General features: G+C 35.0%; 1 protein-coding gene across 1 annotated transcript in view; it reads right to left on the bottom strand.

The window, feature by feature from the left end:
- Positions 1-4,849: 4,849 nt before the first annotated feature.
- The window catches only part of atp1a3a (ATPase Na+/K+ transporting subunit alpha 3a), a 34,258-nt gene continuing 22,265 nt past the window's right edge, over positions 4,850-16,842 (bottom strand). The window contains exons 9-21 of the mRNA XM_051872989.1: positions 15,082-15,280; positions 14,652-14,896; positions 13,733-13,925; positions 13,196-13,508; positions 11,224-11,374; positions 10,922-11,090; positions 9,531-9,685; positions 9,288-9,411; positions 9,021-9,166; positions 7,136-7,266; positions 6,881-6,982; positions 6,695-6,786; positions 4,850-5,954 (exon numbers count right to left, since the gene is read on the bottom strand). Coding sequence (XP_051728949.1) covers positions 5,926-5,954; positions 6,695-6,786; positions 6,881-6,982; positions 7,136-7,266; positions 9,021-9,166; positions 9,288-9,411; positions 9,531-9,685; positions 10,922-11,090; positions 11,224-11,374; positions 13,196-13,508; positions 13,733-13,925; positions 14,652-14,896; positions 15,082-15,280 — 2,049 coding nt within the window. The 3' untranslated portion in view covers positions 4,850-5,925. The remainder of the gene's footprint in view (positions 5,955-6,694; positions 6,787-6,880; positions 6,983-7,135; positions 7,267-9,020; positions 9,167-9,287; positions 9,412-9,530; positions 9,686-10,921; positions 11,091-11,223; positions 11,375-13,195; positions 13,509-13,732; positions 13,926-14,651; positions 14,897-15,081; positions 15,281-16,842) is intronic.

Below are 16,842 nucleotides of genomic sequence, written 5' to 3'. Positions count from 1 at the left end.
AAAGTTCCCAAACTAAGCCTGAATATGCAATTTGGTGTGGTTGCAGATATTTATATGGCCAAAATGATTAAATTATGATAGCTTGTAATGTAAATCAATGAGATCCTAATAACAGTACAGCAGACTACTTATATAAAATGCCTAAAAATATCAGCTATCACTCACAAGATGATTTTTAAATGCTTAGTTTTATGATCAAAGCTCTGTTGTTGTTTTTGTGGGGGAAAAACATAATACAGTGCAATAAAATGATGATTGAGAAATGTATAAATATGGACATTTTTAGAATTATACAAAAAGGTATTTTACTTGCTGGAAAAAAATTTAGTAGATTGTGTACAATTTTTTTAGCTAAGTTTTGGTCATGTTAATAATTAGAAATTTGTGTATCATATATGATACAGTGGAATTTATAGGGTTAATGCCAGTTAAGATAACCTTTTATGGTTCAGAGCTCTCAACAAAGAAAAGGAATATGTCGAATAACAGTAATAGTGCTTGTCATGGCTCTATTAAATCACAGATAGACTACCGCTCCTCAGTCATCTCTGGTCCACCTGTATTTGCTATACGGTTCTTCGAGCGCATCCAAAATGCTGCCGCTCGACTTGTATTTAACCTCTGGAAATTCTCTCATTTTCCGCCTGTGCTCAGCTCTCTACACTGTCTGCCAGTAACTAAGAATTAAACGCAGGACACTGTTGCTAGCCTGCAATGCTGCCAATGGCCCGCAGAACCATTACCTAAAATCCTTCATCAAACTCGTACAACCCAGTCTGGTCACTGCGATCAGCCACTACTGGTGGCTTAAATCCCCTCAATGCGAAGAGTTCCTGCTCGTCCATCCATTTTTATCCTGGTTCTTCACTGGAACAAACTCCAAATATCAAATATCAGAACAGCTGATCAGTTAAAATCAAATTCAGATACACCTTGTCATGTGTTACCTCCACAAAAACATACATTTGGCTTCATATCAAAACTTAATTAATCCACTACTGTTCCACTAAGATTTAGTGTGAATTGGTACTACTGATTAATCAAAATGAATTTCTTGTGTATTGGTTTCTTACCTGACCTTTAGGCCAAAGCTTTGTACATGCACTGGAAATGAAGCTTAAGATGGCTTCTGTGTTTTGGAGCATAGCAATTAGTTTCTAGCTGGTCATATATATGTTACCAACAAACCGGTCATACCAGTTTAAGGTGTACTTTGGGACATGGTGGCTGCTCAACTAGCCAATAACCACATTGCTCCAACTAAAAATTAACTATTGTGTTCCAAAACACAAGCTGGATTTATTTTTTTATTTTTTTGTGACTATCGCACATTTCTCTGTACTTGACTCTAAATTTGAGTTGAGTCGAGTCGTTTTTGAGAGGAAGCGTCTGCTAACATCATGTAAACAAACATTTTATACAATGTAAATACTAACGTAGTCTAAATACAAATCAGTAAGGTAAGGCAAGGTAAGAGCCTCATAATCACAGTTTATAACCAACCTATTAGTTTATTTTCTAGCAACAAAATAATTTACGTCTTGTTTTTAATCCCTTTTGGCTAGAACACAAGAATAAAATAATTGCAGAATAACTTTTCAATAGTAAATCTTGTCAGAAGCCCCATGTGTGCGATGAGCATATGCATAAGCATAAATATGTAAGAATATCACCTGGATATAAGGATGAACTTCAATACAAAGAATCTTGAATCTCCATTGAACTCGGTGTTCAAAAAAATTATCAAAAGGAAATCACATGATTTGGCGAGTTTGGTCGCCATCTCGCGGTGTGAATCGTCCTCTACAAGGATGAAACATCAACAATGAACGGTACGTCTCACCCCAAATTCCTTGAGGTGAATTACTAAGAATTGAACAGCCATATGAAGTAAAATCAGGTTGAGGGAGTCTTAAATACATAGATTTCAATGATTTCAGTAACCACAAAAGTTAGTTTAAGTTAAGTCAAAGTGCACATGCAACAGAAGTCCCGTTTGCCTTAGGAGGTAACCATAGCAACAGTTTGCCGCTCAAGTGCTCAAGATCTATGTCATTATATGGTTTATTATAGATTTACATATAACAAATATATCACAAAAAGTACTTTATAGCCTACATATATAGGCCTCAAGAAAACGCGCGAAAATGACTTCCTTTTGACTTTTGTTTTATTTTGTTATGCTAGTTCCTCAAATTCTTATAATAGTAAAGTAGTTTTGAAGAACAGAAGCTGATTTGAGCAACTGATCTGAGCCTTTAATATTATTATTTGAGAATTTGTCCTTTAAACACGTCAAAGTTGAACTCTTTACTTGGGCTGTTTGAATAGGCCTACAACTATTGTAGCAAAGAGCGCCATCTTATGAAATGTGTAATCATATAGTCTGTTTGTAACCTGTTATTGTGTGTGTGTGTGTGTGTGTGTGTGTGTGTGAGAGAGAGAGAGAGAGAGAGAGAGAGAGAGAGAGAAGTGGAGAGCAGCCAAAACGTCTTCATAAAAATAAAGTTTCTTTATTGGCATCGATGGTTCCACAAAGAACCTTTAACATCCATAGAACCTTTCCATCCCACAAAAGGTTTTTATAGAGGAAAATATTATCTTAAAATGTTCTTCACACTAAGAAAAAATGGTTATTTTAAGAACGGTTCACAAAAAGCTTTTTTAGGTACCTAAAATGGTTCTTCTATGGCATTGCTGTGAAAACCCCTTTATTTTTAAGAATGTACACAACAGCCAAACATGAGCTGAATGAACATGACTGCCATCTCCACCTGCACTCACTCACACACCCAAACACAGAGCATGTCCACAATTACTCATCACCCAAACATTACTGGTCAGCCCGATGACCCCTCCCCCTCTTGGTGACCCTGACGACCTAGGCACCATGGCAACCCTGTGACCTATCCGGTTCAACCTATCAGTTGCCAAGGAGACAACCTTGGAGCACATCTGACCATTGCCCCCTCCCTTCCCCCTTTCTGCTGAGACGAGGCAAGCGATCGATATTCTATCACACAGAACAGTGGAGCGAGAGAGGGAGAGGGGGAAAGGGGGAGAGAGAGAGAGAGAGATTGGGGGTCTGCATTGAGCAGAAAGATTAAAGCAGGCAGGACAGCTGACAAGGGGAGCGTGTGTGTATGTGTGTGTTTCATAATGAGGAGACATATTTCTGTTATTTTGGAGAGTTGGCTTCAAGGCATGTTTGTAATTCTGTTTTTAGAGGTGTGGTTCTGTGTGTGTTTGTGAGCCCTCTTCATCATCAAAATGAAACAGCGGCTGAATGTAACCAGGGAATTCATCAAAGACTTTACTGCAGCCCGTCTCCTCCTTCTCTTTCATATAAAAACCCAAACTGTATATATATATAACAGCCTGTATAAATATATAAGGTGTTATAGGCCCTTTGTCTCTATATCTGTGTGTGCAGGCACTCTTTAAACGGGGTGACCCACACCTCTAGGTGATATGGCTGCGAAAAAGCAATTTTATTTTATTTATTTATTTATTTACAGGATTTATTATATATCTCAAAATAAATTTATAACATTCTGTTTTGAAATGGTATTGAAAAACAACATCCTCAAAATGACGAATGTTACTAAAATATTAGTGAGTGGTTTCAAGCGAGATGTTTAATGTGATTATTGTTGTGATATTATTTTGGGAGAAGCCACCTCTATAAATGTCATAGCACTGAACTCATAAAACCTATAAAGAAGGTTATAAACCTGTGAGAGTGAATTAATGACAGTAAAACCATTAACAGTCTTCAGAGTTCAGAGAAAACCCATTACAGAGGTAAAAGTTCTCACACTGTCCATGTTATCGAACAAATAGCTGTGATATTTTTATTATCTGACTACATTTAACTTGCTGAATCTTACAAAGCTGGTCAAGAACATGGCTACACTGTTAAAAAAAAAGAAAAGAATTGTTGATTTAACTTAAAAAATAAGTTACCTGGTTGCCTTAAAATTTTGAGTTCACTGAAATTAAATATTTGAGTTAATACAATGAAGGCAATAGGTTTAATCAACAGAAACTCAAAATATTGAGTTATCTTCACCGCATTAATTACTGAAGTTGATTTGAAAAAAAAAAAAAATGTTCGATAACAAATCATGAAAATATTTTTTTAAGGTGTAGGTTAAATTTCAGCCCAAAATAATATAATAATAATGTCATGAAATAATAATTATTTCATGACATTTAATCACATTTCTTACCCCCAAACTATCATTATCATACTGCAAAAGATTTTATTTAAATTGTGAAGTATTTATATATCATGGCACTATTTTTGTACATTATGATGGTTTTAATAACAAAAACAACACATCTTAATACAGAAATGAGTACATAATGAGAATCACTGAACTGAAAAGACATTTGGATGCACACTATGATTCACTCATATAAAATTATTTTTTGACTATATTATTAATTATATATTATTTTATTAAAGATATTTATAAATTAAGTGTTGATTATGTGCTCAAACACCTGAGTGACATGTGAATGCACGTTTAAAGGGATAGTTCACGGCAGACAGTTGACGGCACCTATTGACTTCCATAGTAGGAAAAAAATACTATACAAGTCAATGGGTGCCGTCAACTGTCTGGTTACCCATATTCTTCAAAATATCTTCTTTCGTGTTTAACAGAAGAAAGAAACTCATATAGGTTTGGAACTACATGAGGGTGAGTAAATGATGACAAAATTTTGGGGTGAACTATCCCTTTAAATATCCTGAAATTACCATAAATTACACAAAAGGAAGTGTAATATTTCATTAAAATTCATGCCAGACATGAGACACAAAAACAAACTGACGCCAAGCTGAGAAAAGAGAGATCCTTCTTTTTTATTTCATTTTTTGCTGTTGATTCACATATTGGTACATTGCTTTTATTCAATTTTTTCTGCACTTATTTAAACAATGACATTAGAGAGAAATCTCTTTTTCCTAGGACACAGAAAGATTGTATTTTCTCTTTTTTTAACAGGGGAAGAGGGAAAGGGGGGGACGGATAGAGAAGGGAGGCTTCTTCACATCGTTCACAAACAGACAATCAGACGGGGACGGACAGACGGACAGAAGGAGCAAGAGCAGGGAGGGAGGGGGGTAGTGCAGGGTAAAAGGGGAGGGAGAAGAGGAGCAAGAGAGAAAGAGAGAGAGAGAGAAAGAGTGAGAGGGTGGCAGTGTGCTTTGTCATGTCTGAGAAAAAATGAAACCAAGCAGCTCTCAGACACTTCTAACATAAAAAATATCGAACAAAAAAGTTATGAATGATTAATAAAAACAACACTCAAAAAATAACAACGACATGGAAAGAAAAAACACTGAGAAGGGGAGGAGGTGGCAGGTAAGACGGCGGCTGTCTTCCTCTTTTTCCCCAGCAGAGGGCGAGAGTCTAAATGAATTTCATGATGATTAGGTTGTTTGTATTTGTTCGATGGCGAGGACGGAGAGGGATGTACAACAGTAATCTAGCGTGGCAGTGTTTGTACAGGAGTCCCTGTCGGCCGTGACGGAGTTTAAATGCAGCTGCTGGGTTTGGAAAGACGTGATGTGTGACATCCATTACAAAAGCTGTGCGTGTGCACATGCTAACAGTGTGTTTAACAGTATTAGTAAACCATACAACTATGATTCTGGCAGATTCAGCTGTAGTCTTTGGGCAGGAAAAAAAACAGGTTTGTCATCTTCCTCTGTTGTTGGTCCTCTCGTCTCGTCTCATTTTTTTATTTTAGTAAAAGAAAGAAGATAGGACATGTAACACAGTTGTTTCTGTATTGGTTTTTTATAGTTTATAAGGAAGGAATGGGTAAAATGTGAAAAAGAGATAGAGAAAGAGATTAAGAAAGAGAGAGTGAGGGAATGAGGGAGAAATGATGAGTGAAATATTTGACAATTCAGTAGTATGTCTCCTTTTCAATCCAACCTGAAGTAAAACAGAGAGAAAAAGGCCATAATTAAAAAAAATAATGTTAAGATTTGTTAAGTTTGATTCAGTCAGTTTAAACTGTCAACTTCAGTGAATCAATTCAAAATTCTGATTCAGTGATTCATTTGCATCATCAACAAAACAAAACATACAGTATGTAGGTCAGTTTAGCTTTTTATTGCTATGTTGTTTTTATTCTTCTTTCTGGTTCATTTAGTGAAAAACTGTAGAAAAAAAATCCTTGATTCATTTTAGGATATAGATATTTTATAGATATAGTTATTATAGATATTTAATGTATTTTATTTTTGGGCCAATAAGAATTTTTTAAAGAAATTAATACATTTATTCAGCAAAGTTGCGTTAAATTGATCAAAAGTGACAGTAAAGACATTTATATGTTACAAATATATATATTAAATGCTGTTTTTTAAAACTTTCTAATTATCAAAGTATCCTGAAAAATGTTTTCAACATTAATAATAATAAAATGTTTCTTCAAAATAGTATATTAGAATGATTTAAACATATTTTAAATTGTTTACATTATTTTTCAAATGTAACAAATAATACTTATTTCAAAAACAAAGACTTTTTTTTTCCATTAAAAAAAAAAAAAAAAAAATCTTATATATAAATAAATCCGATATTTATATCAAAAACCTGTACACAGAAATAAAAAATAAAAAAAAGTATATATATTATATCTGCATAAGAGAGTAATTCAGGCTCTGTACCTCCTGGGTTTCGGCGCAGGATAAGTTTTCGGATCTCATCATAAACAAAAATTAAGAAGCTGTAAGGGAACGCACAGAACCACCAACTGGGCCTGAGAGAAGAAACGAGAGAAAAAAAGAGAATTCACATTATTTTAATTGCTTTATAATGTTCCATGAGGAAGTTTCTCTGTACGCAACACTCACTTGAGAGGGTACATCCTGAGCGCCACATCCATGCCGGGGCAGTAAGACAGGAAGGCAGCGAGAGCCGTCTCCTCAAACAGGCCGAAGATCAAGATTTTATTCCTACAAACAAGCACAATCTTTTAGCTCAGCTACCTTGGTTTAGTCACTACAAACCCCAATCTTTAAATTTGATCCAACAAATAATTCCAGTAAACGTAGAATCTTAGTTTTAAATCTCTGTTAGCACCAGCATATTGTGAGGTAGATACTAACTTCATGCCCTGCTGGAACACAGAGTTGCGGCGAGTCTTGCAGATAATCACGTCGGCCCACTGCACCACCACAATACTGACGAAGAAGGCCGTGTGACAAGTGAACTCCACAATCTTCCTCTGCTCATAGGTCTAAGAGAAAGAGATTACTGATTACACATTCTTGCATGCTCCACGTTTACATATATTACTGTTCAAATGTTTTGTTGTTGTTGTTTTTTTAATGCTTTTATTCAGCAAGGACCAGTGTTGGGGTAAGGCATTACAAGTAACTTGAGTTACATAATCAGATTACTTTTTCAAGTAACAAGTAAAGTAACGCATTACTTTTTCAATTTACAACAAAATATCTTCATGTTACTTTTTCAAATAAGTAACGCAAGTTACTTTTTCACATTTATTGACTAACAGCTCTCCTGTCCCCATGTTGAGAGAAATAAAGTGCAGAGGTGTTGTGTGCGCTGTGTGAACATGATGGTTCTAGACTAAATGTGAACGTGCATTTACTCAAATCACTTGCACGAAAACATTCAGTATTCCTCAAAATGAATAAAATATACTTTATGTATTTAATCTCACTTTATTAACCAATGTCTTTGCTGCTGACCTTCAATGATCTAATTCAACCATACTAATAAGCAAAAATTACTTTAGATTTAGAAATAAGAGTGTTGAACTTTCTTCTCCTGTATCCTATTCTTCTTTGATCCAGAATGGCAGCACAGCTGAAATGTCTGTTTGAACTGTGCCCTCTACTGGACAGGCGTAAATATGAATTTCCTTTAGCCTGAGTTTCACTTTTTGTGTGAAAATTCATTTAACTTTTGGTGTGAAAGGGCCTTTACGTTTGCCAAAAAAACTTTTTTGATGTTATTAAAAAACAAACAAGTAAGCCCAGCCCAGATGAGAAAAAGTAACGCAAAAGTAATGTAACGCATTACTTTACATAAAAAGTAACTAAGTAATGCAATCAGTTACTTTTTTAGGGAGTAACACAATATTGTAATGCATTACTTTTAAAGTAACTTTCCCCAAAACTGGCATCCTGTATTATAGGATATATCATAACAATAGAAATCTTTTGTTATGTTATAATACTTTTATAACATAAAAGATTTCTATTTCAAATAAATGTTGTTCTTTTGAACTTTCTATTCATCAAAGAAATCCTGAAAAAATCTGTATTATAGTTTCCACAAAAATATTACGCAACACAACTGTTTTCAACATTGATAATAAGAAATGTTTCTTGTGCATCTAATCGGCATATTGAATTGATTTCTGAAAGATCATGTGACACTGAAGACTGGAGTCACAGAAATAAACTACATTTTAAAATATAACATAAAACTCATATTTTATAAAATGAGCATAAGCAATGCTTTCAAAAAAACCTATTGACACTTAACCTTTAAATGTTTGTGTACATTATACTTTTGCTAGATTTGTTGTTGTTATCTATTGATCTGATTTGAACTTTCCCTGCATTGATGAACACTTGTGAAATATCCCTCCAGATGTGTTCTATAGATCTATATAGATGCATCTTTATTAATTAAACTTCTGTTCTGCACTTTAGATGCACTTCCTGTCTTGAAAATCAGCATCTTCTGCTTTATTGTTTTTTACTATCAAAAGCAGATAATTAATAGCTAAGATGGAAGCCAATGGCTAATGACAGGCCAACGCTGGAAATATGATTATTAATTCTTTGTTTTGATAAGACTGTTGAAAACAGGATAGTTGGTGCTTTTTAGAATCATCTGCTAAATATAAATGTAAAAATAAATGTAAATGAAATGCAATGCAAGTTGCTTTGGACAAGAGCATGTTCTATCACATACGCACTGCATAGTTTGTGTAATCTGATGCAATGTAATGTTTACCCATTGCTGTCCATAACTGTCCTCCAGGTCATTATTAGAGCGATCATCCCAGTTTAGCCGGATGCCCACCAGCAGGCTGGGAAGCCAGCCGTTCTCAGCCAGAATCACAAAATAACTGAAAAATCCTCCCAGGGCCTGAATCATACCTACATACACATATTTAGAAAGAGAGACAGTAAGCCAGTATTCAGTTCATTTCAGATAACAGGAGTTTAATCGAACCAAAACTCAAATAAAGACATTTTTGTAATGTAGCAGCTCACTAACCGATCTGTCCATAGGCAATGCTGATGAGACGCTCGTTCACCAGCTTGTCCCTGTGGGGGTTACGAGGCTGGCGCTTCATGATGTCACTCTCTGCTGCTTCATAAGCCAGTGAGATTGCAGGGACCTGAGATGACATGCAACAATTGGTTAATGTATGAATGTATTACAGCAAAAAGTGCATTGCCACTAGAAAATAATTATGTTCATTATCAAAATAAAACATTAGATGTGTATGTGTCTCACCATGTCAGTGCCCAGATCAATGCAGAGGATGGTGATGGTTCCGAGAGGAAGAGGAATGTTGACCAAGATGAAGAACAGGAAGGGAGTGATCTCAGGGATGTTGCTGGTCAGTGTATAGGCGATGGACTTCTTCAGGTTATCAAAGATGAGACGACCTGGGAGAGGAAAAAAAACCAGAAACACAGACACATTATTACCCGGGTCATTAAAGTCTTTTCTCTCATTCAACTAGACTGTTTCTGGGTTTGTTGTTGTTGTTTTTTTAAAGATTTGTCATGATAATTTGCTTTCAGAAAAGTACCCTGCATTATGCTTGTGCTGCCTAGGAAATCTGTCAGTTGTGTTTATTATATGGTTTAAATATTGCCTACTTTTTTCTTTCTTTCTTTCTTTCTTTCTTTCTTTTTTTTTACTGTTGTTGTCAGGGGGTTTTTAAGCATTAAAAAACACTAAAATAAAAATATTTTTAAAAAAGACAAATAAAATAAATAAAATATAACAATAAATCAAAAATTCCATTTTTTTATCAGATTTTTTATTTTACTTATCTGCTTTCCAATTCTTTTTTTGTTGTTGTTGTTTTTTTTTTTTTTACATATATTAAATATAATCATAAGTAACGTATTAATTTTGAATGAATTAATACATATTTCAATAATATTTTAATACATTGTGTTTATTATTTGGTTTATTATTTTAATAAATTAATATTTAAATAATAATATTATTTATTATTTGGTTTGAATATTAAAGATGTTTTAAAATATTAATTTTATTAAAGCATTAAAAATGTATAAAAAAATATGATATTAAATTTGATTTGTTATATTTTATCGTACTTTTAATTATCTGCTATTTAATTTAGATTGTTTTTATATATATTAAATATAACCATAAGTCATTTGGTTGTTTTAAATAAATGTTTATTTTGAATTAATTAATACATATTTCAAAACCTTTTTTTCAAAAAGTTAATATCAAAACAAACTATTGTGTTTATTATTTGTTTTAAATATTACCTACTTTTTTCACTGTTGTTATTTTGTTGATTTTTTTATTAAAGCATTAAACTATATTATACTATACTAACCATACTATAAAATGATATACTTTTTTGTCATTTTATTTATTGTTTTTTTATCATATTTTTGTTGACTTTAATTATCTGAACATTTTATTCTGATTTTTTTGCATTTGCATATTATAAATGTTTATGTGGACCCCAGGTAGACTCTCAACCGATTTGTGGAAACTAATAGAGATCCAATTAAAGAATAAAGAGCAAAAATCTGAGGCATAGATGAAAACAATTTCCTCGTATGAGTTGCCCCTGGCTTGCACTGGATTCCTAGCTACCTTTCTCATATCCTTTGTCTCCCTCTCTCTCGTACCTTCCTCAACTCCAGTAACGATGGATGCAAAGTTGTCGTCCAGCAGGATCATGTCTGCAGCCTGCTTGGAGACGTCTGAGCCCGAGATCCCCATGGCAACACCGATGTCTGCCTTCTTTAGAGCGGGGGAGTCGTTCACTCCATCACCAGTCACGGCCACAATGGCGCCCTAAAGGACACAGACAGACAGAAAGTGTGTGTAAAAAGTCAGTTTTTCCTTAGACATTGTAATTATGATTACTAATGAACAGTTGAAATCCTTTTCATGTGTTATTTTGGTGAATGTGAGTGTGCGTGTGTACCTGTCTCTGGCAGCCCTCCACGATGATGAGTTTCTGTTGGGGAGAGGTCCTGGCGAACACAATCTCTGTGTGATTCTTCAGCACTTCATCCATCTGCTCCTGCGTGAGATCCTTCAGATCTGAGCCATGGATCACACAGGCTTTAGCATCCCTGACAACACACACATCAAGAATACAAAATGGATACTCGCTCTCCAGTTGTACCAAAATCTGACAATGTACAGCTTCTGTTCAGCTATTAAAGCTATTAAATAAAAAGTGCAATAATTATTAGACAAATCAGTTTCACATGATCCAGAATTCAGTTTCAGTTTAGTTTTTTTGGTAACACTGGCTAATGGTCCGTCATTAATATGGTAACTATACAGGAAGTAATGCAGGACTAATGAGTAGTACTACATTAACACTTCAACTACTACTTTTAATTAATCAGTAAGAAACAGCAAATTTAGAACTGAGATAGTTCCATATTAGGTAATCAATAATTACTGCATAAGATTAGCCTCACAAATGATGAAGAATTACCAATCAATTACCAATTATCACAGCATTAAAGGGTTAGTTCACCCAAAAATGAAAATTCTGTCATTAATTATTCACCTTCCTGTCATTCTAAACCCGTAAGACCTTCGTTCAACTTTCTGACCCCCCATAGACAGCAACTCAATTACCACTTTCAAGCCCCAGAAAGGTAGTAAAGACATTGTTAAAATAGTCCATGTGACTACAGTGGTTCAACCTTAATTTTATGAAGTGACAATAATACTTTTTTACACTTTATTCAACAATTTCTTCTCTTCCATGTCAGTCTCTGACGCTGTTCACGTTGTAAACACAGTGCAGCACTTCCAGGTTCTACGTCAGAACGCCGGCTCATTATTGGCTGGCTCCTGCGTTAGCATCACATGCATGCTTCGTGCTGCTCACATGACACGGAAGAGAAGAAATTATTGAATAAAGTCGTTATTTTGGGGTTTTTTTTGCGCACTATTTTAACGATGTCTTTACTACCTTTCTGGGCCTTGAAAGTTTTAATTGCGTTGCTGATAATGTGGGGTCAGAAACCTCTTGGATTTCATCAAAAATATCTTAATTTGTGTTTAAGAAGATGAACAAAGGTCTTTTGGGTTTGGAACAACATGAGGGTGAGTAATTAATAACAGAATTTTCATTTTTGGGTGAACTAACCCTTTAACGTGTCTGAGATGTGAGCAGTTGTCTTTTTTACTCTGAACATGGTCATAAAATACATCATAATTATTAAAATGTTTCCTAGTCACTGCAGAAACTATTAGTGATCTGGATTATTATTTTAAAGTGAAAAACTAATTTTCCAGATCATTGGTAGTTCTTGAAGAGTGACTAGGTTTTGCTGCATGTTTTTCCCTGCAGGTAGATACTGTAACTGCACCATTATAGGGAAATAAAAGCATTTTTCTCCATCAATGGACATTCAAAAGTAGCAACGTATTCTACTTTTGTAAAAAATAATTTACAAATATTTTAGTATATTATTGTAGATGTTTTACCACTGACCAAATTTTGAAGGTATTATAGATGTCCTTGGTTGAAACCAGCCTGACGCAATATAGCCAAACAGGACGTGTTCTTGGATCAACATCCTTTGTCATTCCTAGAAACAATATTCCTATAGAGCAATCACAAACCAAATCCTAACCCTAGCCTACTTCTAAAAGCATACAATTGGTGGAAACAAATGTTGTTCAAACATAATCCCAATCCTGTAATCTGATCAGTTGATAGGAAAGTTGTTCCAGGATTTAATGTTGATCCAGGAACATGTCCTTGGGAAAATCATGAATGTTTAGCACAGGCCTCCTAAAGTGTGTTTTTTTTTTCCTTTTTAAGGGGAAGAAAGAGGCAAAAGAAAATAAGTGAAGTTTATTTTTTTATTTTCCTTGATTATTTTAATTTTTTTTTATTAAGTTTTCTGTGTGTTTTAATACTTTACCTGGGGTTGACCTGGCTGACAGGAATATTAAGCCGAGCGGCGATGTCCTCCACAGTCTCGTTACCCTCAGAGATGATACCGACACCTTTGGCAATGGCCTTGGCTGTGATTGGATGGTCACCGGTCACCATGATGACTTTGATACCAGCTGAGCGGCATTTGCCCACAGCGTCAGGGACGGCAGCCCGGGGCGGGTCAATCATGGATATCAGACCCACAAAGCACAGTTTGTCTGTCTGGAAGTTGATGTCGTCCGTGTCAAAAGCAAATCCTTTGGGGTATTTGTCCTCGGGCAGGAACACGTGGCAGAACCCTGGATGGAAGAAGGAAACAGTCAGAATGGATTTTTTCCACAGTTTTGAGGATCCAATGTTTTAGTTTTTCATGTGTCTTGGATTTATATACATATTTATGCCTTTTCAAATTATTTTTAAGAGCTTTTTTAGGATAGTTGAGAGGTAACAGGAAACAAAAGAGATGGTTTAATTTTTATATCCCATGTCTTTTATTTTGAGGTCACATCTCTCTATTTCTCACCAAGCACTCTTTCTCCCAGCCCTCCAAGTTCCAAGTAGGCATTCTGGAAGGCCTCCTTCAATTCCTCATCCATGGGCTGCTCTTTCCCCTGTATCAGGATGGTGGAGCAGCGGTCCAGGATGCGCTCTGGCGCCCCCTTCATCACCAGCAGGTAGTGGCTATCGTTACCCTCATCTGACTCGTGTACTGACAGCTGGTGTGAAAACACATCCAAGCACATGAGAATGAGTGCTAATGAGAACTGAATAATGTGAGAAAGAAAAATCTTGGAGAAACTGCATTGTTTAATGATGGACTAAACAAGTCTATAGTTATCTTTATACAAAATAATTCTTAATTAATGTAATAAATTATAATTAAAAGGATAAAGTTTGGTATTGACGAAATTCAAAATATATTAGTATTTAATAACTTTATTTTCCTCATCTTATTCACTCTTTACTTCATTATATATATATATATTTTTTTTTTTTTTTTTTTTTTTTTTAATTAATAAACAACTTGGTTGCAGGATCATTTGACATTTTAACTATAAATGGTGACAGGACCTACAATATACACTTTCCGTACACATTCATATTAATTTTAACATAAAATCTTGCCGTTAATTAAAAAAAAGAGGGCCTGGACATGTCAGCCATTCATTTTGCAATTAAAGTTAAAATAATATCATACTGTGTAATATTATTTTGAGTTGCACAAAATTTACCTGGAACAATAACTATGAAATGTTATTACACCAAACTAGTATTTTTTTTTTTTACATTTTATTTTTGCACCGACAGTAAAAAATACAATATTATTTTAAGTATTAAGTAAATAAAGGTTATGTTGACTGAATGTTAACCAAGTTAATGGATGCTGGACTTACAATTACTTCGTAAATCCAGTCACACTGAATACAAAACAGTAAACAAACCTGGTATTTGTTGGTGGAGTTGAAGGGAATTTCAGCCACTTTTTTGTTCTTTTCCCTCATGGCTTTGACGGACCCACAGGAGAGCTCGATGCACTTGAGAAGAGCCGATTCAGAGGCGTCACCTGCAACATCACGCTTCAGGATCGGCAGAGACTCCTGCCCCGCCTTAAACACAGCTCTGTTACAGAGAGCTGCCACACGGGCCAGAGCCAACCACGTCCCAGAGCTCTTATCAAAGGACGCACCTAGTAGAGATCACACAGGGGATCAATATAGTATCTGTCTAGAGCCTAGAAACAAACCAGATCTATCTATCTATGTATCTATCTATGTATCCATCCATCTATCCATCCTGCATTTATTTCCCTAAGCAACTACCCAGCTACCCAGAACACCCAAGCAACCACCTAGTAATTCTCTAGCATCTTACCAGACTGATCTTCAGTGGTGTCCGCCTCATGGATCTGATTGTCGAACCACATGTGGGCGACAGTCATGCGGTTCTGCGTCAGGGTGCCGGTTTTATCAGAGCAGATGGTGGAGGTGGATCCCAGAGTCTCCACAGCCTCCAGATTCTTCACCAGGCAGTTCTTACGGGCCATGCGCTTAGCCGTGAGGGTCAGACACACCTGAGAGATGGAAACAGAAAGATAGAAAGAGAGGAACAGAAACAGAGGACCAGAACAACAGAGCAAAAGGGAGAGTGGTTGAGGCAGAAGTTAAAAGGAAATGGAGGTGGAGAGAAAGAGAACCGAACAGAATTTTTAGTGATATTACATTTTTTCATAGTGTGGCACAATGCAACATCGTGCATTAATAGAACAGTGTTAAATCAAAAAGAAGCTCTGAGGAGCAAAGCAAGCAGAGCACAGATAGGGTAAGCAGAGTGGTCAGAAACATACTCTACATGACTTCAAATTAAGGGCAAAAATCTGAAAAATCTAAGGTAAATTGGCATAAATCTGTTACTTGGTAGGAGCCAGTCAAATTAGACAGATGCCAACATGAACGGGTGTGACATGCCCTCATCATCCAAAGCATGGAAAAAAATAATTATTCAATCCAGATTGTTAGAAAAGGGTTCACTTGTAGTGAGAAAAACATATGTGCAGACCACAGTTTATTTTCTGAGGTGAACAATTATCTGCCGTGAACATGCAAAATGCAGTAACTGTATTTTTTTGTCTTTTTAGACTAAGATCTGACCTGTGACAGATGAGTTTGGTTCAACTATAGAAAATAGAGTGTGTAAATTGAAATAAAAATCAATCAAAATTTAATTAAAAAACTTCCAGCATTTGACATAGCTTTGCACTTTGCATAAAACCAAAAATCAAGATTAAGTTATAGAAGATATAAAGGGCAGCACAACTGTTTTTTAACATTAATAATAATAAGAAATGTTTCTTGAGCAGCAAATCATCATATTAAAATGATTTCTGAAGGATCATGTGACACTGAAGACTGGAGTAATGATGCTAAAAATTCAGCTTTGCCATAACAGGAATAAATTAAAATGTAATTAAAAAATGTATTAAAATAGAAAAAAAAAAAAATAAGAGATGCACCGAAACTACATTTCTCCACCGATACCGATAGACAATTATTCAGAGTGATATCTGCCGATACTGATAATGATACCGATAGTTTGGGGGTTCTGCCTTTCATACCTTCTTTTAAATTAATGATAATTTCATTACAATCAATAATTAATCATTACATTTTAAAATTATTATATTTTGAAAGAAATGCAAATAAAAAATATATTCTCTCCATTTCATCAACTTGTTTCAGAGTAACTGGTATCAGTTATAAACAAACACATTACTCAGATTAATAGTAACAAACATTAACTAAATTCTGAAAATTTAATGAATATTTCCTAACTCTCTGATTGTTATTAATTCATTCAATTACTAATAATATTGAACATCAGAACTTTCTTAGCATTTTCTTTACACAAAGCTCAAATGCAGTGCAGTGCCCTTTTTCGACTGACAGGATATATCGGCCATGACTACTGGCTGTTTTTAAACTATCGGCTGATAGCCAACAGTATGAAAATGTGCTTTTTTCAGCCAATACCGATTATTGGCTGATATATCAGTGTATCTCTAATTTTAGGTTATAGTAAAAGTAGTTCACATCTAAAAAAGCTGCATGGGGAAACATATTATTGTAGTTTTTTTTA

This window comes from Ctenopharyngodon idella, chromosome 19 (assembly GCF_019924925.1).
Source record: "Ctenopharyngodon idella isolate HZGC_01 chromosome 19, HZGC01, whole genome shotgun sequence".
NCBI lineage: Eukaryota > Metazoa > Chordata > Actinopteri > Cypriniformes > Xenocyprididae > Ctenopharyngodon > Ctenopharyngodon idella.
Note: the sequence above shows the minus strand (reverse complement) of the source record. Positions and strands in the feature narration are given on the sequence as shown.